This window comes from Saccopteryx bilineata, chromosome 6 (genome assembly GCF_036850765.1).
Source record: "Saccopteryx bilineata isolate mSacBil1 chromosome 6, mSacBil1_pri_phased_curated, whole genome shotgun sequence".
Taxonomy (NCBI): Eukaryota; Metazoa; Chordata; class Mammalia; order Chiroptera; family Emballonuridae; genus Saccopteryx; species Saccopteryx bilineata.
The window spans coordinates 194,085,761-194,108,571 of record NC_089495.1 but is presented as its reverse complement, the minus strand read 5'-3'; the positions used below and the strand labels follow the sequence as shown (position 1 = coordinate 194,108,571).

The window sequence follows — 22,811 nt, the reverse complement described above, 5'->3', positions numbered from 1 at the left end:
GGTGAGTGCCAAGGCTTTGACCTCAAGCAGGTGGCATCACCTATCTGAGCATCTTTTTGCTCAACTATAAAATAGGGAAGCACCCTGGCCAGTTGGTTCAGTGGATAGAGTGTTGGCCCAGCATATGGACATCCCAGGTTCGATTCTTGATCAGGGCACAGAAGAGAAGCAACCATCTGCTTCTCTTCCTCTCCTTCTCCCCATTCTCTCTCTCTTCCCCTCCCACAGCCAGTGGCTAGATTGGTTCAAGCATAGGCCCTAGGCACTGAGGATAGTTTGGTTGGTCCGAGCATTGGCCTCAGGTTCTAAAAGTAGCTCAGTTGATTCAAGCATTGGCCCCACATGGGGGTTGCCAGGTGGATCCTGGTCGGGGTACATGCTAGAGTCTATCTCACTATCTTTCCTCCTTTAACTTAAAAAAAAATAAAGAAAGAAGCTGTATTGTCCCATTTATAGGACTGTCAGGATTATATGAAATGACCCATTGTTTTAGTAGTAGATCCTGAGACTAGCATTAGAGTAAAAACAGTTTACTTAATAGGGAGAGTTCTAGAAGGGCAGTGGGAAAGTGAAACAGAGAAGGAAGTCAATACAGAGTATTGATGAAGTTACCACTGTTGGCAGCTGGGTCAATCCTGATGGGGACCCTGGGAAATGGCATAGACCATGGCTCAGAGCTGTTCCCATCAGAGGCAAAGGAGCTGAGCTATTTATCTGCCAGTTCCCTGGTCATCACTGGCTGAGGGCTGTTCCTGGCTGCGCTGGCTGGCCGGCACTCCCAGCCTGTCCCGTGTGCAGCCAGAGAAGCTCAGGCTGAGCATTGCAGGAACCAGGAACGTGGGAAGCTATCGGCACATGTGAGTGGTGAGTGCCAGCGGGGATGTGGAGGGAGCACCAGCAAGTGCCAGTCCGATACCCAACATGCAGCACAATGCTCGACACATAGTGCACTCTGTACATAGTAATAATAATGACAAGTACTTTATTGTGCCCGGATGGTGGGAATAAAAATGGTATGGCAGTGCCTGACCTGTGGGTGGCGCAGTAGACAGAGCATCATTGGTTCAAAACCTCGGACTTGCCTGGTCAAGGTGCATAGAAGCAACTACTATGAGTTGATGCTTCCCGCTCCGCCTCCCCCACTTTCTCACTCTCTCTTCTCAAAAAAAAAAAAAAAAAAAGCTGAAGTCTTTTTAGCCTGACCAGTGGTGGCACAGTGGGTAGAGCATTGACCTGAGACTCTGAAGTCCAGGTTCAAAACCCTAAGGTCGTTGGCTTAAGCATGGGCTCATCTGGCTTGAGTGTTGGGTCACCAGCTTGAGCCCAAAGGTTGCTGGCTTGAGCCCAAAGGTTGTTGGTTTGAGCCCAAAGAACCCAAAATCACTGGCTTGAGCAAGGAGTCACTGGTTCGACTTGAGCAAGAGATCACTGGCTCGGCTGGAGTCCTTCCGTCAAGTATGAGAAGCAAATCAATGAACAACTAAAGTGATGCAACTACGAGTTGATGCTTCTCATCTTTCTTCCTTCCTGTCTGTCTGTCTGTTTCTTTCTAAGAAAGAAAAAAGTATAGCAGCTATGGAAAACAGTATGGTAGCTTCTCAAAAAAATTAAATTGAAATTACCATGTGACCCAGCATTTCCACTTCTGGGTATTATGCCCCAAAGATTGAAAGTAGGATATCAAAGACTGTTTGTACACCATGGTGGCTGAAAGCCATTTTATCTATCATACTCATACACACACACACACACACACACACACACACACTGGAATATTTATTATTCAGCCTTAAAATGGAGGAAGATTCTGACACGTGGTACTACACCATGGACGAACCTAGAGACATTATGTTAAGTAACATGACGTACCTAGAGTAGTCAAACTCATAGAGACAGAGCATAAATTAGGTAGAAGGCAGAGTCATGGGATCTCCGGACCTTGTTCCTTTGAATTTTAACTCATGGGGTTCAGAGATGGGGGAGGTGTCTGATCTTGCAGGCTCCCTTTCTGTGTCATCTCAGAGTCAGCACTTTGCTTCTGAGTCACTTTGTTCTGCCCAGAGGTTCCACTTACAGAAGGTGGCCCTGGGTAGGTGGAGCCCTGGCTCCTGATGAAACATCTCTCAACCCCCTCGGCCTTGTCCCTCAGCCATCAGAAGCTGGCATGACTCAGCTGAAACCTCCCAGGGCAGATGATCCTAAAAAAGACTGTACCAGAGAAGTCAGGAGCCAGGAGCAAGAAGCCTGGTCCCAATTCTACAGGCTGACCTCGAGGCCGGATTTGGGGAGGACTTGATGTGGGTGGGGTTTGGCGATGGCTGATGTAAACAGGAAAGGGTGCCAAGGAAATCTCTAGAGCTGAACCGTCCAAATTAGTAGCTTCAGGCCACCTGGGGCTATTTACATTTAAATTCATTCCACTTAAATGAAATTTAGAATTCTAGTTTTACAGTCACATCAGCCACAGTTCAAGTGCTTAGTAGTCACGTGAGACTAGTGTCTACCATTCTGGACAGCGCATAGGAGGCATTTCCATCACCTCAGAAAGTTCTGTTGCACAGACTGCTCGGGAGAATTCGGGCCTCAGGGCCAGGAAGCCTGGGCATAGTGGTCTTGCTACTGAATTTTTGTGGGACATCGCTGAGCCCTGGGAGACTGCATTTGTTTGTCCTCAAATTGGGAACAGTAATCTGGAGGTGTCTACATCACAGGGGGTCCCACTGAAATGATTTTTTTGATATTTTACAGAGAAATAGCTCTTGAGTAGTTTCTCCAGCTTCGTAACACAACTCTTCAGTAGTGATTGTTTACTTGTTATTTGATGTCTGCTTCCTTCTCACTTCTCACACTGTCGTTTCGTGGGTCCCCTGCTGGCTGTTCATCGCAGGTTGGGTCCACTCTTTCAGAGGAGTTCTTTGTTACAGGGAGTGCAGGGAGAGGGGCTGGGAGGAAGCTAAGAGCAGCAGGTGTCTGAGCATCAGCGCCGATGTCTAGCTCAGAATCCATGGTCACCAGTGCTGCCACTCTCAGGGTTAGGCTTACTATGGAGAATAAGTGTGAAGACCCAAGAATGTCACAGTTCCTTGGTGTCTCTCTGAACTTTTTTGTCTCTCTGACTGAGAGAGAAAATTAGGACCATTGCGATGACATAGCTGACCGTCCATCCTCTGTCTCCTTGCCTTCTATCCACCTGCTTCTTGCCAAGGGTCCCTCCAGCCTCTGTATCCAGGTCACCTGAACTTTGTACTGTCACGTGCACCTCAGCAACTCTCCGTCCCCCCACCCCCCCGCCCCGGGTATTTTCCAGGCTTTGCCAGGATTAGGAAGAGCTCACAGAGCCGAAAAAGACTTCTAGAGAGGTCCTGCCTGGGAGCTGCAGGGACATATACGGCTCTTGGTTCCCTTCTGCCATGTGGTCCAAATCTCATTGCCATTGTCACCTCTTCACACACTGGGGAGGGGACTGAGGTCTGCCCTTCTCATCCAAGGTGACATTTTCTTCTTCCCTTGTTACTTTTGATTGCTGTTTTCAGACTGCTTCAGAAAGGTGGAAGAAATAAGAAAGTCCGGAGCCCACCACCCTAAACAACAAGTGCCTTCTACCTAGTAGCTTTGTCCTCAGGAAGCACTATATTTCCCTTTGCTCATCTGCACTTTTGAAGCTTTCTATGATTAATGTGCACAGTAGAAACAGCATGGGCTTTGGAATCAGACAAGCCTTCCACACTAGCTGTGTGATCCTGGGCCAGGCAATGCCCTCACCTTCAGTGGCCTTACTTGCTGTAGGCACATAATAATACTCACCTCGGAGAGTGATTTAGTTCATAGAAGATAACCAGCAACCCAGTGACGGACACATGGGAATGAATACTCAATCAATGTGAGCTATTGTTATGTTGGATAAATTATTAATAATCATATATTAATGTTACTTTATTACTCATTCAAGTTCAATTTCTTAAAGTTGGGCTTTAGAAATACTCTGCTTAAATCTTAAAATATGACAGTTGGAAATAGTCTGAGACCATTTAATCCAGTGGTTCTCAACAGGGGGTGATTCTGTCCCCTGGGGCAGTGGTCCCCAACCGGTTTTGGGCCACGGACCAGTTTAATGTCAGAAAATATTTTCATGGACCGGCCTTTAGGGTGGGACGAATAAATGTATCATGTGACCGAGACAAGCGTCAAGAGTGAGTCTTAGACAAATGTAACAGAGAGAATCTGGTCATTTTTAAAAAATAGGCCCTGGCCGGTTGGCTCAGTAGTAGAGCGTCGGTCTGGCGTGCAGGAGTCCTGGGTTCGATTCCCAGCTAGGGCACACAGGAGAAGCGCCTATCTGCTTCTCCACCCCTCCCCTTCTCCTTCCTCTCTGTCTCTCTCTTCCCCTCCCGCAGCCAAGGCTCCATTGGAACAAAGTTGGCCCCGGGCGCTGAGGATGGCTCCGTGGCCTCTGCCTCAGGTGCTAGAATGGATCTGGTTGCAACAGAGCGACACCCCAGATGGGCAGAGCATCACCCCCTGGTGGGCATGCCGAGTGGATCCCGGTTGGGCGCATGCGGGAGTTTGTCTGACTGCCTCCCTGTTTCCAGCTTCAGAAAAAAAAAAATAATAATAAATAAAAATAAATAAATAAATAAATAAATAAACAAAACATTGTTCAGACTTAAATATAAATAAAACGGAAATAATATAAGTATTTATTCTTTTTCTGCAGACCGGTACCAAATGGCCCACGGATCAGTACTGGTCCACGGCCCGGGGGTTGGGGACCACTGCTCTGGGGGACATGTGTGTCTAGGGGTACTTTTGGTTGTCACAATTAGAGGGGAGAAATCTAGTGGTAGAGGCCAGGGATGCCACTGCACCTCTTGCAGTGACCAGGACAGCCCCACAACAGAGGATTATTTGTTTCCAATAGTGTTAATGTCAACAGTGTCGAGGTTGAGAAATCCTGGTCTAATCTCACCCCCGGTACAATGGTTACCAAGGGAAGGGAAGTGGCTTGCCTGACGTCACACGGCAAGTCCGAGGTTAGGACTTGTTTTACCTTATTTCCTTGTGTTGGGCAAATGAGTTTGTGAAATTTGTATTTTTTGAGTTTGCTCACTTTTAGTGTTAAAAAAATGGTGCTGGGCAGTGCCAGGTATGTGGTTTGTGAAACTACAAATTACCTTCCTGCTTGGAAAGGGCCATTGTTTTGCTAATGTTTGCTGGAGGAGAGGTTTTCGCACCAGAAAGTTTTGCAAAGGAGAGAAGAAGAAGAAGGGGCAAGAAGAGAAGCCCTGTTTGCTGAGCGAGAGAGGAGAGAATGCAGGGTGCTGAAGAAGAAACGAGTTTGTGCAGAGAGAGAGAAGGTGTGCAGATGGGGAACCAGAGATGAGGGGCTTTTGTGAGCTCCGCTGAGACTGGTGGGGTCTTTGATTCTAGGAGAAACCGGAGAATGTGTCAGTGGCTTGGGGAGCCCTGTTTATTCGCTCATCAGCCGATGTCAGACTTTAATAAAAAGAAAGGCCCACCATTTTTTGGCTCCACTGTTTCTTTATGGTCTGTCTGAATCTAATGAGAACCTGCATGCGCATGGTTGCAACGGCCGCAACGGCTGGCCACATACCTGGAAAGATCACTGTGCCCTGAGCTTTATCCGGCAGCAGGAATTGAGAGAGAGCAGGGCTGGGACTGGGGTAAGGCAGGCGCACAACCCAGGCAGTGCGCCCAGCTGGAACTTTGCTCCCTGGATGCCTGGTCTGGCTTACCCTAGTATGGCTCTGGCAAGGAAGGAAGGTCCCCACAGTCCCTACACAGCCCTGTACATGCCAACCTAAGCCTGACAGTTCTTACAGGAAGACTTACAGTCCGCCCACCCCCACCCCTGCCAAAGAATCCCAGTTTCTCAGGTTTAGCCAATCGATTGCCACAGGGATTAAAGTCTGCAGGCAAAACATACAGAGGTGAAGCGGGGAGAAAGAAGAAAACGTTATTTCAGGAGGTTAATTTTTGAACTTGGGAATGGCTTCCAGGCAGACACAGGCAACTTTTCTCCCACTGAGCCAAACCTGCCCCCTCACTCACTCAGGATGGAAAGAGAACTAACTGGTCTGCCCTCTGAGCCCTGAGCTGGAACCACTATCCACAACCTCCCACCCCCCGCCCTGTTCCCTCCCCTCCCCCACAGCTCCCTGGTCAGTAGCAGCAGGCATTTTTTTTTTCAGGGCACTGGGCTGTGCCCAGGCTCTTGGCAGGCACCAGTGGCTCCGTGCCAGGCCCTTAGGGGAGCAGGACTGTGGCCAGCTGTTCCCCAGGAGTGTCCAGGGCCAGGGTGGTGGGAAGCCCTGAACTTTGAGATCCAGTAAGGCAGAAACCATGCCTTAGACCTCTCAGTATAACCCTCATCACTCAGCCCAGGGCCAGTATCGCGCTGGGGTCAGAGCCTCCGGAATCGCCCTGGGTTTGAAGTATCATGGCGCAGGCACCCATTACTGGTGTAAGTGACCTTGAACAGATGGCTTCCTTGTTTAGAGCCTCAGTTTGCTCATAGACAGCCAAGAAATGATGGCATCACAGAGTCACCATGATGGTACAACATCAGGAACATGACCAGTGCTGCAGAAGCAGGAGCCGTTGGGATGGGTGAACAGGGCACTGGGAGACGGGCGCTGAAATCTGGACCCAATGCCAAGAAGCCAGGAGCCTGTGAGTTGCAAGCTTGGCAGCCAGCGCCAGAGTGCCTGGGTTCAAATCCTGCCTCTATCGCTTCCTAGAGCAAATGACTTAATTCTATGCCTCAGTTTCCTCATCTGTAAAATGGGCATGGTGATAATGATGATACAAATTTCAACCCCATAGAGCAAGGATGAAATAAGCTAATGTAGGTGAAGTGCTGGGAGCCATTGCATGGGAGACTGTTTAAAATGCTACCTCCGACTGACAGGTTCTGTTACTCTGAGCACATGGCTTGAGCTCTTTACATGAGAAGTTTCACTGCAATGATCCGTAAGGCACTTTGGGCCTGCCACGTGGGACGACGGTGATGATTCTAGATGGCACACAGACATGAACCCCAAAGGAAGAGGGGTCCAGAGCGCACACACAGCAGACTCAGGCAAAAGATCGGGCCTGGCAAGACGAGGCGACCCAAAAGAACCTGTCTCTTCTGAGGCATGAGGCCTCCACTTGCAAAAAGGGAGTTCAACGAGGCCAGCTGAGTGCGAGGCGCTAGGTGTCACACAGCCCTGGGTGCAAACCCCAGTTGACCATGCACAAGCTGCAAGCTTTGAACTGACAGGTGCCCTTTCTGAGCCTCTGTGTCCTCATTCTTAAAACAGGGGGCATATGGCACCATCTTGAGAGAGCTGGAGGGAGATCAAAGGGAACATGGACATGGCCGTTCTTTAAAAGCCCTGCGAGCCTGACCAGGAGGAGGCGCAGTGGATAGAGCGTTGGACTGGGATGCAGAGGACCCAGGTTCGAGACCCCGAGGTCACCAGCTTGAGCAGGGCTCATCTGGTTTGAGCAAAAGCTCACCAGCTTGGACCCAAGGTCCCTGGCTCGAGCAAGGGGTTACTCGGTCTGCTGAAAGCTCGCAGTCAAGGCACATATGAGAAAGCAATCAATGAACAACTAAGGTCACACAACAAAAAACTGATAATTGATGCTTCTCATCTCTCTCCGTTCCTGTCTGTCTGTCCCTGTCCATCCCTCTCTCTGACTCTCTCTCTGTCCCTGTAAAAAAAAATTTTTTTTTTTAATTTAAAAGCCCTGCGATTCTTAGAGCATCTCTCCACCAATCTCTCAAGCAAACCCCCCTCCTTGCCTCTGAGCGATACCATTGCTATTTGAGATGGCTGCATGCATTGAGCACTTTCTTATTCTCTGCCAGGCATGGTTCCCATGGATTCCCTTGTTAAACTCCACCCACAGCCCTGGGAGGCAGCTATGACTACTGTCCCCAGTTTACAAATGGCTTAGTTACTGTCACACTGCTCCACTATGAATGGCAGATGAGAATAAGAAAGCTCCCCTTTATTGAGGGCTTACACCGACCAGGCACTAAGCCTCTGACACTCATTATCTCACCTAGTCCTCACATCACCCTGTTTAGAAAAGAGAAACCGAGACACAGAGAGGATCAGCAACTTCTTCCTCCACGTGCATTTCTATCCAGTGATAGAGCCGTGATTCCCAGCAGGGTGGTCTGAGCCTGGGGCCCTGGTTCCAGGCCTATGGACCCCAGTCCCGGGCTCAGTGATGATGGCAGTGTTGGTCACAGCCCGCATTTCCTGAGCCCTGACTACATGCAGGTGCAGCTAAGCCCTCTATGCGCATTGTGCCTTCTGCTCCTCACCCACGCCCCCGGCAGGTTCTATTAAAGGAGATGAAAGGGCAGATGCTCGGCAGAGAAGCACCTTCCTGGCCCTTTCACGTGCCCTCTGGCTCTGTTTAGTTTTATGGATAAGCAGCCCTGATTTTAGTGTGCCCACTTTCTGGAGGAGGAGACTGAGGCCTGGGGGGGGGGGTGGTAAGCCACTAACCCAGGGTGACTCAGAAGGAAATGACAGAGGCAACCCAGAAGTCTGGTCTCTGGTTTCCAACCAGGGCTCCCCTCTACCCTGAACACACCCAGAGAAAGTGGTCAGAGGCCACCTGTCTCCACTTGGGCCTAAGACTCAAGGGGGGAAGGAGGAGAAAGGAGAGAGGGCGCCTGGCTCCGGGAGACCTCTGAGGCCGGTCACCCCTGTCTTCACCTTTCCGCTGGACTCTGTCCAAGTCCCCTGGACTCATTAGCAGAGGACAGACAACTTCAAGTTCTCGGAGCCATTCATTAAAAGTGTTCCTGGGGTGACTTACATGCCACAGCTGCCCAGGCTCCACGACTCATTCCTGAGTCAAACAGGTGGGTGGGGGTGGGTAGGAGCTGGCTCAGCCCCAGCAGGACGGAATGAGTTATTCAGAAAAAGAAGCCAACTCACTCCATGACCTTGGACAGCTCCTTCCCCTCTCTGGGCCTCGGGGTACCTGTCCAAAGGGTCTTTCAGTTCCCAGCATGGGGTAGGAGGGAGGTGCACTTAGAGCCCCACTCAGAGCTTCTTCACAACCCGCCCCCTGCTCCTGACAGTCCCTCCCACACCTTCTGAGGCCTTTCTCTGGTTGAAGCGAAAGCCGGCCTGAAGGCACAGGGATGAGACCTGCCTCTGTGGTCAGCAGGCCAGTGGCCATCTCCTGGAGGGGCTGTCCTGAGGACCCTGGAAGATCTTTGATGTTTCTTGAACACCTGCCACATTCCCACCTCAGGATCTTTGAACTTGCTAAGTGCCCTGCCCAAATGCTTTTCCTGTATATATGCCCAGGGGCTCATTCCATGACCTCCTTCAGGTCAAATGTCATCCCCTTCAGCTATTTGTTCAAAAGTTCCCTTCCCATGAACTCTTCTGACTCTTAAACTTTACTACCCCACCCCTGACTCCCCTTCCTCATCTCTGTGTGCATTCTCCCTGGCATTTATCATCATCTGACATAAAATAGGTCTTATTTATTCATCTGTTTGTTTGTTTTTAATGTCTCCTCCCTAGAATGTCAGCTACATGAGTATCAAGACTTGTGACTATTCGGTTCACTGTCATGTCCCCCGAGAATAGTAAAGGAAGTGTCATGGGTGCTCAATTAATACTTTTTTGACTGCATGTGCTCACCACTTGTGGACAGTGCCTACAGCAAACATGGAAGGGAATTTGATTCTGTGCAAAGGGCTTGGTTTCCCCGGTAGGCAGGCCCGTGAGGCAGATAAGGAGACTGAGGCTGGCAAGGTAAGTGCCTTTTCTCCCACTCACAGAGCAGGTTCTTGGCCAGGCCCAATCTATCCTGGGTAGGCTGAGACTACATCCTGGTTGCCCACCACCCGGACTAACTTCTCTCGGGCTGGGGGTCTGCCCTGCCCCTGACATTTTCAATTCTCTACACTATACCATCATCCCACCCCACCTCTGGCTCAGCTGGCTCTGCTGCAGGCATGCTGGGAGCTGATTGGGTCGGTGTGTGACAGGGAACTGGGCACCTGCTCCTGAGGTCTGACCTGTGGAGTTTCCAAGTCCCATGACCTTCTAATGCCCACAATCCCTCAGTCTTCAGACCCCAGGGACTCCAGGCTTCATGCCAAGAATAGGAATGGCAAGAGAGCTTTCACTGAGGTTTTTCTCTGGATAAACACTATCTCATTTAATCTTCCTAGCAGCTCTTAGGAATGACCTTAATTCCATTTTATAGGAGAGGAACAGGAGGCTCAGAGAACCCGAGAACCCATTCAGTGAGAAAAAGGAGGGAGTCAGGAGGATTCAGAGACAAGGCTCATCACCTTTAATGTTCTTGTAATGTAAATAACAATATTACCACTACTATTAACAACACCAACAACAGCAAACATTTACCATGTCTCTTATATATATACCAGGCACAGGCCAAAGTATTTTAGGTATATGAGCCAATCTCCACACCACCCCTATGAGGTAGGTCCTATCAGTGTTCTCATAGTATAGAGGAGGAAACTGAGGATCAGAGACGTTAAGTAATTTCCCTAAGGTCACACAGCCAGAAAGTGAAAAGCAAGACTGGAATCCAGGAAGCCCGGTAATAGAGTTCATACACTCACGATGCTGCTCCCTCCCCCCCTCAGAAAGTTTTTCTGGGCAGACCCTTCTTCCAGGAGCAGAGAAACAAAGCCAGGGCTCCCAGAGTGAGGGCCAGTTTAGCAGAGGTGAGATAGTCCTATCAGAACAAGCCTCAGTCTCCCCTAAACCCCCCCAACCAGAGGTGGGAGCTGGGCTGCGGGCCCACACGGGAACTGGGGACTACCAGCTGTGCTACCCGCATCAGCCCCTGCCAGGCTCCCCCAGGCCTGGCCGCCCTCTGACCTCATCCCAGGTGTCAGCACAGAAGACCACCTTCCCAAGACTCATGTCTCAGTAAAGTGCCTACACTTTGGGGTTTTGGCCTCTGCCATGAATGCCCTCCTTGAACCCCACAGGCTTTGCTGCCTGAATCCCAGCCCTTCCCAGAGAAGTCCAAGGGGCAACAGGAAGGGGCAGGAAATGGTTAAAAGGAGCAGGAAGAATTTTCCTTCCCCCTGTTCCTCACCCGCAGACCTCCAGAGTCAGCTCGTCATGAGAGAAAGGTGCTAGGGAGCCCATGTGGAAGCCAGGGGACAGTCAGGGCTGTGGGTGGCAAGGCATGAGGGCTTCTCTTGTTACTTCTCCCAACCAAGGGACAGGTGCCGTTCCCGCCCCCAGAGAGCAGAGGGGTCATCAGCTCTGTCCCGTGGAGCTTGAAGCTGGAGCTGAGCTGGGAGGCCAGGGGTGGTTTTCTTGCCTAGAATGCCCTCCAAATCCAAATAGTCTTCACCCTGCGAGGCCTTCTGCCAGGCTGTGTGCCCAGAGGCAAGCATGTCCTTGCCCTGGCCTCAGTTTCCTTGACAGAAAATGGGACTTGACCATGCCTGCTTCACAGCCTTGTAGGGTGCCCAAAGGACCGAATGCATTTAGGACAGGGGTTCTCACCCTCGGCACCACTGGCTTTGGGGCCTGAGAATTCTTGGTTGTGGGGCTGTCTGTCCTGCTTATTGTAGGATTTTTATCAGCAACTCTGGCCTCTACCCACTACTAGATGCCAATAGAACCTACCCTTGCCAATGGTGACAATCAAAAATGTCCCCAGATATTACCAAATATCACCCGGGGAGCAAAATGCTTGAGAACCATGGATTTAAAGCATTTCCCAGAGCCTAGCACATAGCAGGTGATTTGTCCACGAAGGCAGCCAACATCTGTTCAGCCCTTTACAAGCATCATCAATTATTATCATATCCATCTACAGAGGAGGAAACTGAGGCACAGAAAGGTTAAGTAACTGGCCCAAGGTCACAGAGCATATTCATCCAAGCAGCCAAACCCAAGCTCTTATCCATCATGCTTAACCACCCATGTTTGTTCCTGTCTTCAGAGAGCTCCCCAAGACCTCCAAACAGTGTCAGGAATGACATGTCTCTCCTCTGAGAAGCCTTCCGTGATGTCCCCCACCACATGCAGCCTCCACTGAATGGTAGCATGTGGTCTCAGCAAGACAGACCTAGGCTCGAATGCCAGCCTCATTACTCATTCAATGGCTATGAGGTGCTAGGCAAGTGGCTCTGCCTCCTTGAGCCTCGCCTGTAACATGGGTCCATCACACCTGTGTCACACAGCACGGCTAAGAGCACGAACTCTGGAGCTAGAATGCCGGGATTTGAATCCCAGCTCTGCCACCTTCGAGCTTGGGAGCTTGGGCAAGTCACTAAAGCACTCAGTGCCTCGCTTTCCTCACCTGTAAATGTGGGTGGTAATAGCCCTTGCCCCGCAGAGCCGTGGTGAGCATAAATGAGCTAGCAAGCAAATCCAAGGTGCTCTGAACCATGCCTGACACTTGGTAAGTGCTAGAGAGGTGGTGACTACAGCTTTTAGGAGGGCCTCTTGGGGGACAGAGGAAAGGGCATGAATAAGGCATGTGGCCCAGGACATCAACAAATTCAGTTCACTTTCTGCAGCCTCCCAGGGACCAGCACATTCCTGCAGGAGAGCTTAATACTGGTGAAATCAAATTCCCTTCTTAGCCCAGACTGCTGCTGAGGACTCCACGGGAGATAGAGGACAAGGGACTGGCCAGGGGGACTGGTGGGCTGGCTGGCAGGGGCATGTTGCGGCGCCCTCCCGCCCCTCACCCCCGCCCACCCCGCCAGCCCATCTCTAATGTCTTTAGCCAGCTGGGATCACTGTTTTATTTTGTGCATCAGTACCCAGACTCCCTCTGGCACGGGGTTATTCCCATTGGCTGCCCTTCTCCCTGTGAATTTCATGGACAAGCAGACAGAGCCAAGAGCCTGGTACCCCTATTTTGCCAATAATAGCAATAGCTGCAATTTTTTATTGAGTATTGACTATGCATCAGGCACTGTCAAGTCTTCCTAGCAGGTAGATTTCATTATGCCCACTTTGCAGATGAGGAAGTCAAGGCTGGGAGAGGGGCCATGACTTGCCAGGAGGTAGTGTGGCCTTGTGTGTCTCTGCTGATGGATCTCAACTGGAGAGAATGGTTCGGGCACGCGTGTGTGACTTGTTGCAGGCTCCGGCCAGGTCAAGCCTAGCTAGAGTGCTGATTTTGTGTCTTCAATGTCTGAGTGTGCCAGAAAATACTACTCATCAGTCCAGAGGGCACTGTCCTATTGAGTTGGGTCAGGAAACACGATCTTGGTCGCCGCCGCATTGGGGGGAATCACGCTGACCTGTTTACACACCTGGCAGGAGCTCTGAGGAAGTGGAAAGTTGGCAGTGCCTCAGAGGGGCCGTTCTGAGGCCGAGGGGTCTGTGTGAGCAAGGGGTCACATCTAGCAGGGAGAGCCTGGATGGGGTACGGGTGAGGATTCTGGGACCACCGGGCTGGGGGAGGCTGGAAAGTCCCTCTACGCCCTCTCTGGACATTAGTTTTCCCAGCTGAAAAATGAAAGGGCTGGAAACGTGGGTTCAAGTTCAGATTTATTCATTCACTTGTTTACTGAATACCTATTCTGTGTCAAGTGCTGTACTAGGCACTGGGGATGCTGCAGGGAAGAAGACAGACAAGGGCGCTGCCCTTAAGTGGCCTACAGCCCAATGGGAGGGGCAGACAATGAACAGATAATGATCACTTCAGATTGGGATGAACGTCATGAAGGAAATAAAACAGGAGGCTGTTTTAAAGAGTTTTGTGGGGGAAAGAGGGCAAGTGTTCTTGAGAAGGGAAGATTCCTCAGAGGAAGTGCCTTTAGAGCTAAAACCTGAATAACCAGAAGGATTCTGCTGTGGAAGATCAGGGGTAATACCAGTCCAGGCAGAGAGCAAGTGCAAAGGCCCTGTGGCAGGAACAAGCTTGGCCAGTTTGAAGACCGAAAAGAACTCAAAGCTGTTCTCTTACAGTTTTACAAACCAGAGGTCTGAAATTATTCTCATGGGGCTAAAATCCAGGTGTCCTTAAGGTTGGTTCCTTCTAGAGGCTCTAGAAGAGACCCATTCCTTGCCTTCTGGTGTCTAGAGGTTATCTACATTCCTTGGTTATAGGCCCATATCACATTACTTTTTGACTCTGACCTTCATGCCTCCATCTTGTACAAACCATGTGATTACGCTGGGTCCACCCAGATAATCAGAATAATCTCCTCATCTCAGGATCCTTATCTTGATCAGATGTGCAATGTTGCCTTTCCCATGTAAGGTAACATGGACACGTTCAGGAGAGTAGGACACAGACATCTTTGGTGGGTCACTGTTCAGTCAACCACATGCCAGGAGGTTTCCTTTACTTGTCAGCCACCAAGTAGCATAGTGGTAAGGTCCTCCAGGTAGCCCCCTCCTTTTACAGCTGAGGAAACAGGAATGGGGGCTGACAGCCCACCTCATGAATCTCCAAATAAGGCATAAGCGTGCGCGCGCGCGCACACACACACACGCGCAGGCTGTACGTCAGTATCTCTTGCAGTGAAAGGAGTCAACTCTGAAAAACTCTGGACCAATCATAGAAGGGCAGTAAAGAATACCAAGGTTAGGCCTGGCTGGTTGGCTCAGTGGTAGAGCGTCGGCCTGGCGTGCTGGAGTCCCAGGTTCAATTCCCAGCCAGGGCACACAGGAGAAGCGCCCATCTGCTTCTCCACCCCTCCCCCTCTCCTTCCTCTCTGTCTCTCTCTTCCCCTCCCACAGCCAAGGCTCCATTGGAGCAAAGTTGGCCCGGGCACTGAGGATTGCTCTGTGCCTCTGCCTCAGGTGCTAGAATGGCTCTGGTCGCAACAGAGCGATGCCCCAGATGGGCAGAGCATCGCCCCTGGTGGGCGTGCCGGGTGGATCCCGGTTGAATGCATGCAGGAGTCTGTCTGACTGCCTCCTCGTCTCCACCTTCAGAAAAATACAAAAAAAAAAGAATACCAAGGTTACTCTTTTACTGAGTCTTTCTTCCATTTTCCTCCAAAACAAAACCTCAATTTGGTACTAACTTGTCTATATCACTTCCTTCCTTTTATAACAAATAAAGGGCATGTCTCAGGCCCTCAGCTTCAAGCAAGCTATACGTAGCTGTATGTAGCCAGAATTAACCAACACTGGGTAATTATTCATGTTGTGCTAGTTTTCTTCTATTGTCATTCATGATTCTGATTTTCTATACATGGTCCCGACATAAAAATTTTTTTCTAAGTTATTTTTTTTTGCAAGGAGGGGCAGTAAGCCATTAATGTAAAAAAAAAAAAAAAATGGATGAATTATAGGAATGTGTATTTAAATAGTAAGGGGACCTGGCAAAAATGTCATGGGTGGTATGTGGATGCTGGAAACCAAATCAGACCCCATGCCATTTTGGGGGTACATGTGGACAGAGTCCCTCCCCGAGACCTTTGGGGTTCAAGAAGATGATACAAGTTAAAAACACCAGGCAGCATCTGGCCACAGAAGGTGTTCAGTCTACAAGGATGAGGACTTGTTTTGTTTTTCCAGGGAAACCCCCTACTAGGGGAAGACTCAAGGGCCTCTCAGACTCAGGGCTGGCCACCCTGTCTGCCAAGACCCAGGATCAAGAGAAAAAGAGAAGTGATTGAAGCAATATTTAGTAGCTGTGTGACCTTGGGAATGTTACCTAACTTCTCTGTGCCTTACTTTCCTCATCTGTGAAAATGAGGACAGTCATTATTCCTGCTTCTTATGGCTTATGTAAAGAGTAAATGAACTAAGATGTGAAAGACAAGTAAAATAGCATAAAATAAGTAGAAAACATTAGAAGTTATTGTTATTATAAACTCCCACTTATGTTTGGCACTGCACTAGCCAACCTCTGTACCATCCCTTAGTTGGCTCATAATAGCCCTTTGGGAGGGTGTGAGTCCTCCCCACTTCACCAATGAGGAAACTGAGGCTCAAAAATGCAAGGTCTCCAGCCTGGGCCTCCCCCGTCTCATAGTTCAGGGCCAAAACCCACACCTGGGTCTTTCCAACTCAACCCCACGCAGTTTTTGTCACTTAATTTCTGAGTCTCAGTTGCCCCATCTGCAGAATGGGAGAGTTAAAACTTACCTTGATCATTGAATAAAAAAGTGAGAAGTTACGGTACAGGCACAATATATGATTTCACTGGGCCCAAATAATAAGCAGGGAGAAAGGTAACACAATGACCATGTTACAGATAAGAAACTGAGGCCCAGAGAAGTAAAATGACTTACCTAAGGTCACAGAACAAGTATGTAGACTGAGAATCCAGTTCTGATGCCAAAGACTCAAAACTGGGAATGAAATGACCATTTTCCTGGTCACTCTCCACAAACGCTCCCACCCAAGAATTAAGCAAATGCAAAATAAGTGGGCCTCTGACCTTACAGGTGTACTACCATCCCCCAAAACGACTCACCACCCCGGAACAAGGCTGCCACTAGCCAGACGTGACACCTTTGTACAAATTAGGAAGGGGGGCTCTTTCTTGGCTGCACAGCTTGGCATGCGAGTGTAGGTTGGTTTATTCTCGTTTTCCTCCTCGGGGCCCCTTGGGCAGTGCACAACCTGCACCGCACTCCGTAGCAGGTCTGCCTAGAGCACCCCCAAACTCCTCCTCCTCAGAGCATCCTTAGAACGAGTTGCCTGCCGAGCAGTCCCCGCTGTAAGAACTGTCCAGATAGTCCGGCTAAGTTTGCTTGCAGTGGGTGGAAGGTGGGAAAGGGGGCGAGACTTCTCTGCAAACACACGGGGCTGGCACTTATTTGCAAACCTGCTTTACTAGTCCGTCCCCCAGTAGCTGCCCAAGGCCAGTCCTCAAACCTCCAACTGCTTGGATGGCCTTTTTTGGAAAGCTGAGGTGGCCCCTCCAGCAGCGTCTTGACTTCCTAAGTCTCCAGCAGCCTCTGTAGCAAGAGCCGGATCCCCCGTGGCGCTGGAAATTGCAAGCACTGCATTCCAGAAGTGCATCCCACTCCTTCCCAAGCCAGGAAGATATAATGTAAGAATTGTTCTTCCCGCCACCCATCTGCCCTTCAGATTAACCCCAGCCTCCCGAAGACCAGCTCACCAGTCCCCAGGGGACAGGTGCATGAGAACCAACTCATTGGACCAATCAGATTCCTAGGGCCTCAGAGTAACAGGGGTCTGGAGACCTCATCAGGCTGAAGACTCAAGATGCAAATAGCGGCCAAGGGCAAATGCCCAGACATCTCACACTTCTTTCCTGATCGGATATCTTCAGTTTGGCAAAAGTTTTGGGGAGCCCCTATGTCCAATACAACCTGGATTGGTGCTTCCAGAATTTCTAAGCAAGAGAGGCTTAGAAGTGGCAGTCTGATGTTGGGGGTGGGCATTGAGGACACTTGTCTTGAAGTTCCATTTGCACAGCCAGCATATTTTTGTCAAACCATCAGACTTTGTTTGGAGAAGTTATCACAGGGTTAAAAGTCATTATGATTACACAGATAATCTTAAAGCTGTGTTTGCCCAGCAAACCCACTCTGTTTTAAGTGTATGCCACAGATCAATACAAACAGCAACGTTCTCTGTTCAGTGCTAAGGATACTTTTATTCACACTGTCCTTTATATTGAGAAGCATGTCAGATATTAACATCCAAAAATATAATATAATATAATATAATATAATATAATATAATATAATATAATATAATATAATATAATATAATATAATATAATATAATATAATATATGGGCGGGGGCTTCAAATATGCTGGTAGAGCTTCTGAAGGAGGTTGAGATCTCCCAAGAAGCCAGACTTGACTCCTTGTAAGTTTGTCTGCCATGTAAAAAGGCAGTGACATCTAAGGAACCAGGAGAGGTTTTCATTCAATTCTAATTAAGGGAAGTGTATAAAGTGCAATGATTAGAAGTACAGACACTGTATTTTGGCCTTGAACAGGCTATATGACCTTGGGCAGGTCACCTACCCTTGCTGAGCTTCTGTTTGCTCACCTGTTCAACAAGGATGCTAATAGCAGCTGCCTTCCTGGTTATGTGGACAATGATATAAGACCACGCCTGTGAAGCTCAGATTCTGGGTTCTGACAGGCTGGGGACCGAACCCCCACTTAGCTGCTCGCTGTGTGATTCTGAAAAAGTCACTTCACCTCTCTGAGCCTCACTTTTCTTCTCTGGAAAGTGGAGTAAATAATCCTCCCCTGTGAGGAACACTGAAAAGGGAAAAGGATTACAAAGTACAAACTGGTAGTTACAGAAGAGTCATGGGATATAAAGTACAGCACAGGGAATATAGTCAATAATACTGCAATAACTAGGTATGGTGTCAAATGGATACCAGATTTATTGGGGTGACTGCTTCATAAGTTATATAAATGTCTAGTCACTGGGATGTACACCTGAAACTAATATTGTATGTCAACTGTAACTGGAAAATAATAAAAGAAAGGATTAAACGAGGTGGAGTACGTTAGGCAAAGCCGAGCCCGGCACTTTGCTCCTAGTTAGTGTCGGTTAAACTTGGCTGTCCCCATCATGCAGGGCACCTAGATTAAGACCCACCAGTGCATTATTGGGCACAGCCTGTATACCAGGCTCAGTTCAGTTCTAAGAGATTTACATATAACATCGTGTACTACCTAATGGCGGGGCTACGTTCTGAGAAATGTGTCTTCAGGCAATTTCATCATCATGTGAACATTATAGAGTACGCTTACACAAACCAAAATGGTATAGCCTACTACACACTGAGGCTACAAGGTCTAACTCAGGGGTCCCCAAACTACGGCCCGCGGGCCACATGTGGCCCCCTGAGGCCATTTATCCGGCCCCCACTGCACTTCTGGAAGGGGCACCTCTTTCATTGGTGGTCAGTGAGAGGAGCATAGTTCCCATTGAAATACTGGTCAGTTTGTTGATTTAAATTTACTTGTTCTTTATTTTAAATATTGTATTTGTTCCCATTTTGTTTTTTTACTTAAAAATAAGATATGTGCAGTGTGCATAGGGATTTGTTCATAGTTTTTTTTATACTCCGGCCCTCCAACGGTCTGAGGGACAGAGAACTGGCCCCCTATGTAAAAAGTTTGGGGACCCCTGGTCTAACCTATTGTTCCTAGGTTACAAGCTTGTAGAGCAGGTCACTGTACCAATTACACCAATTAAATCAAGCATGTGAAAATGTGATACAATAAACAGATCAGACATACGAGATGTATGAAACTCCTGCGGCGTAATGCACTTTACTGTTTATGACAAACTTTATAAGTAGAAAGAGTACACTCTAAAATAGTTAAAAAGTGTAGTACAGTGTGGCCGAACAAGGGGCCACATACTAAAGCTGACAAGTTCAGGGGAGGCCTGCATGGTGACTTTAGAAGACTCAGAGAACGAAAGTAACTACATACGATCGTCTCTGAACATAAAAATTCCTAACTAAAAGCAAGTCATGGCGGGTCGACAGGTCCTGGGCCTGTAGCTTCCTTGGCAAAGGTCAGTATTTACCTCAAATGAGCCTGTGTATCCTCTTTTTTTGCCTCTAAGATAACATACTTTAGAAATATCAGAAGAATCTCCTTTTCCAGACCCTCCGGGTATATAACCACCGTCCCAGAGCACAGGACCACAGACCCTGCATGTTATCTTGTTCCCTGAATACCATCTCTATGTGCAGTAAATGCTCACTGTTGACTACCCCATAGCCACCAATGTGAAAGCAGTATGTGCCTCTCCATTTTACTCTTTATCCAATCTCAGAGATTTCCCTGCTTTGCTCTCTCCCACCTCTGTAATCTACCACCAATGAATTTCAGGTACACCCCCTCATGCCTCCTCCTTTGATTCTAATCTGTAAAATGAACTGTAAAACTACCAATATCCAGAGCATTTTCTCAACCTGTTGAGATTCTTCTTCCCGGCAATTGTCCTCAGTTTGGCTCAGATAAACTCATAAACATTCTCTACAGGTTTGGACCTTTCTTACATTGATAACAGTAATTGCATAAACCAGTACCATTGTGGTTTATTATCAAGGATTACATACTATACATAATTGCATGCACTGAACTTTTTATAGGACTGAAGAGAGGTTCATTTACACCAGCATCACCACAAATGCATGAGAGTGGGTACCAGATTTATCGGGGTGATCACATCATCGATTATATAAACATCTAATCACTGGGTTTTACACCTGAAACTAATATAATATTGTATGTCAACTGTAATTGAAAAATTAAGAAATATTTTAATAAAAGATAGGATTAAATGAGATGCAGTACGCAAGGTGAAGCCTAGCACTGCATCTTGCTTCTAGTGTTTGTTAAGTCAGGATGGCTACATGTTACTTAGGCAATAGAAATTATTCAGCTCCATTATAATCTTTTGGGACCACCATCATACATGCCATCAAAACATCATTATTCTTATCCAGTGCATAACTGGGTTGCCTCTTTTAATATTCACTACAACCCTTATTTCACTTAGCATATTAATCTCCAGGTCTATCCATGCTGTTGCAAAAGGTAATAAGGTTTTCTTTTTGTTTTTGACTAAGTAGTATTCCATTGTGCAAATGTACCACAGCTTTTTTATCCACTCAGTGACTGAGGGGCACTTGGGCTGCTTCCAGATCTTGGCTGTGGTAAATAACAATAGAATGAACATAGGGGTGCGTATATTCTTTTGAATAAGCCAGTCAGAGAAAGACAAGTACCATATGATTTCACTTATATACGGAATCAAATGAATAAAATAAACTAATGAACACAATAGAAATAGACTCAAAGATACAGAGAACAGACTGACACCTGTCAGTGGGGGTGGGAGGTTGGGAGCAGAGTGAAACAAGTGAAGGGATTAAACTAAAACAAACAAAACCTCATAGACACAGACAACATTATGCTGATTCCCAGAGGGAAAGGGGGGTGGAGGAGGTAGAAGAAGGTAAAGGGAGGATATATACAGTGATGGAAGGAGACTTGAGTGGAAGTGGTGAACACAAACACACAGATGATATATTATAGAATTGTACACCTGAAACCTATATGATTTTATTAATCAGTGTCACCCCGTTAAATACAATTAAAAAATAAATTGAAATGTATTGAAAAAAATATTCACTACAACCCTATGGCTTGGCACTATCAATTCCCCCAGAGAGGTTAACTCCAGAGAGGTTAAGTGACTTGCCCTAGGTCACACAGCTTGGCACTCATTGTTCATTGTGATTACCTAGTGATATGCACAACACAGCACCAAGCCTGTAGTTAGTGCTCAATAAAGAGAAGTCATTCTGATAGAAATGAGAAGATCCAGAAAGCCGGGAGGGACTGGGCTCCAAGGAGCAGCTGGGAAAGGGGTAAAGGAGTTCGAGGCATTCACAGCAGCAGATAAAGGGGATAGGAGGATCAGGTGAAGTCTGTCTAGAGTAGCGATCCCATGCCTCGGAGGCGTAGGAGAGCGTCCCGCTTGCGGAGCTGCCCAGGAGGCGGGACTGGGGGCTGCCAGGCAGAGGAGGCGTTACCTTGCCCGGGAGAATGAAGACCACCGGCAGCAGCACGAGTGGCGTGAACAGCAGCACCAGCAGCCGCCGCCTACTCCACAGCTTCTTGGCAACTGCCACCAACGCCGCCATCTGTGCGATCGCGGGAAGGGGGGGAGCGGGCGAGCCCGGACTGCAGGCTGCTGGCCCACGCGCCCACTTAAAGCCTGGGGGAGGGTCCGGGGAGGGGACTGAGCTTTGGGACCCGCCCCCTCCCTACTCCGCTAAGAAGGAAAGGGTGGTGCCTCCCCGCCCACCCCCCAACCCGGGACTGGGTCAAAGAAGCAGGGAAAAGTTAGGCACAATAACTAAAGAACCGGAGTCCAGCCCCGAAGGCTGCTTGGCCTCGGCTTTAAGCCTGACAGACTTTCCAGTTATGTGACCTGGGGCAACTGGCTTAATCTTCCCTCACCACTGTTTACTCCTGTGCGAAGTGTGCGATAATGATAGTGTGCGGACTGAAGCACTTACGAGTATTATCAGGGTTCAGATACTTGCTCTGCCACAATGCTAGCTGCATAACGACCTCTGAGCCTCAGTTTACTCCGGCAATTAATGGGAATAATAATAATAAGAGTCACTATCAGACAAGAGGTCTGTGAGGAAGTTTAAATGAGATAATGCGATAATGCACTTAATGTCCTCAGCACAGTGCCTGGCACGGAGCAAGCCCTTGGTGGGAAGTACTGTTACTGCAACTGCTGTCAATATTGTTATTCTTATTTTCTCCCAGGGTGGGCGAGTCATCTGTAGTTAGGAGATTGGAGGAGCCCCTTCCTTCCTCTTGGATAAATGCACAAGAGTACAATCTCTAGGTCAAATGGTAGTTGCGTCTTCAGTTTTTTTTAAGAAATTGCCAAACTGTTTTCCAAAGTGTGTGCACCATTGTATATTTCCAGCAGAGATCCAGTTTCTCCACGTGCTTGCCAGCATTTGGTGTTGTCACTAGTTTTATTTCAGCCATTCTGCTAGAGGTGTAGAGCTATTGTATTGCAGTTTTAATTTGTATTTGCCTATTGGCGAATTGGTGTCCCTATTTGCCATCTGCATATCCTCTTTGGTGAATTATCTCTTCCTGTCGTTTGCCCATTTTCTAATTGGACTGTTTGTTTTCTGTTGTTGCATTTTGAGAGTACATATTCTAGAATCAGTCCTTTGCCGGTTAGATTGTTTGCAAATATTTGTTCCCAGTCTTTTCCTCCTTTTAATAGCCATTCACAGAGCAAACATTTGTAATTTTGGTGGAATCAAATTTGTCCAAAAAAAAATT

At 48.2% G+C, this 22,811-nt stretch overlaps 1 protein-coding gene across 2 annotated transcripts in view; it reads right to left on the bottom strand.

The window, feature by feature from the left end:
- Positions 1–21,689, bottom strand: part of SLC13A3 (solute carrier family 13 member 3) — a 58,803-nt gene extending 37,114 nt beyond the window's left edge. For both annotated transcript variants that reach the window (XM_066235922.1, XM_066235923.1), the window contains exon 1: positions 21,524–21,689. In XM_066235922.1, the coding sequence (XP_066092019.1) occupies positions 21,524–21,634 (111 nt within the window). In that variant the 5' untranslated portion in view covers positions 21,635–21,689. The remainder of the gene's footprint in view (positions 1–21,523) is intronic.
- Between the last annotated feature and the right edge of the window lie 1,122 nt (positions 21,690–22,811).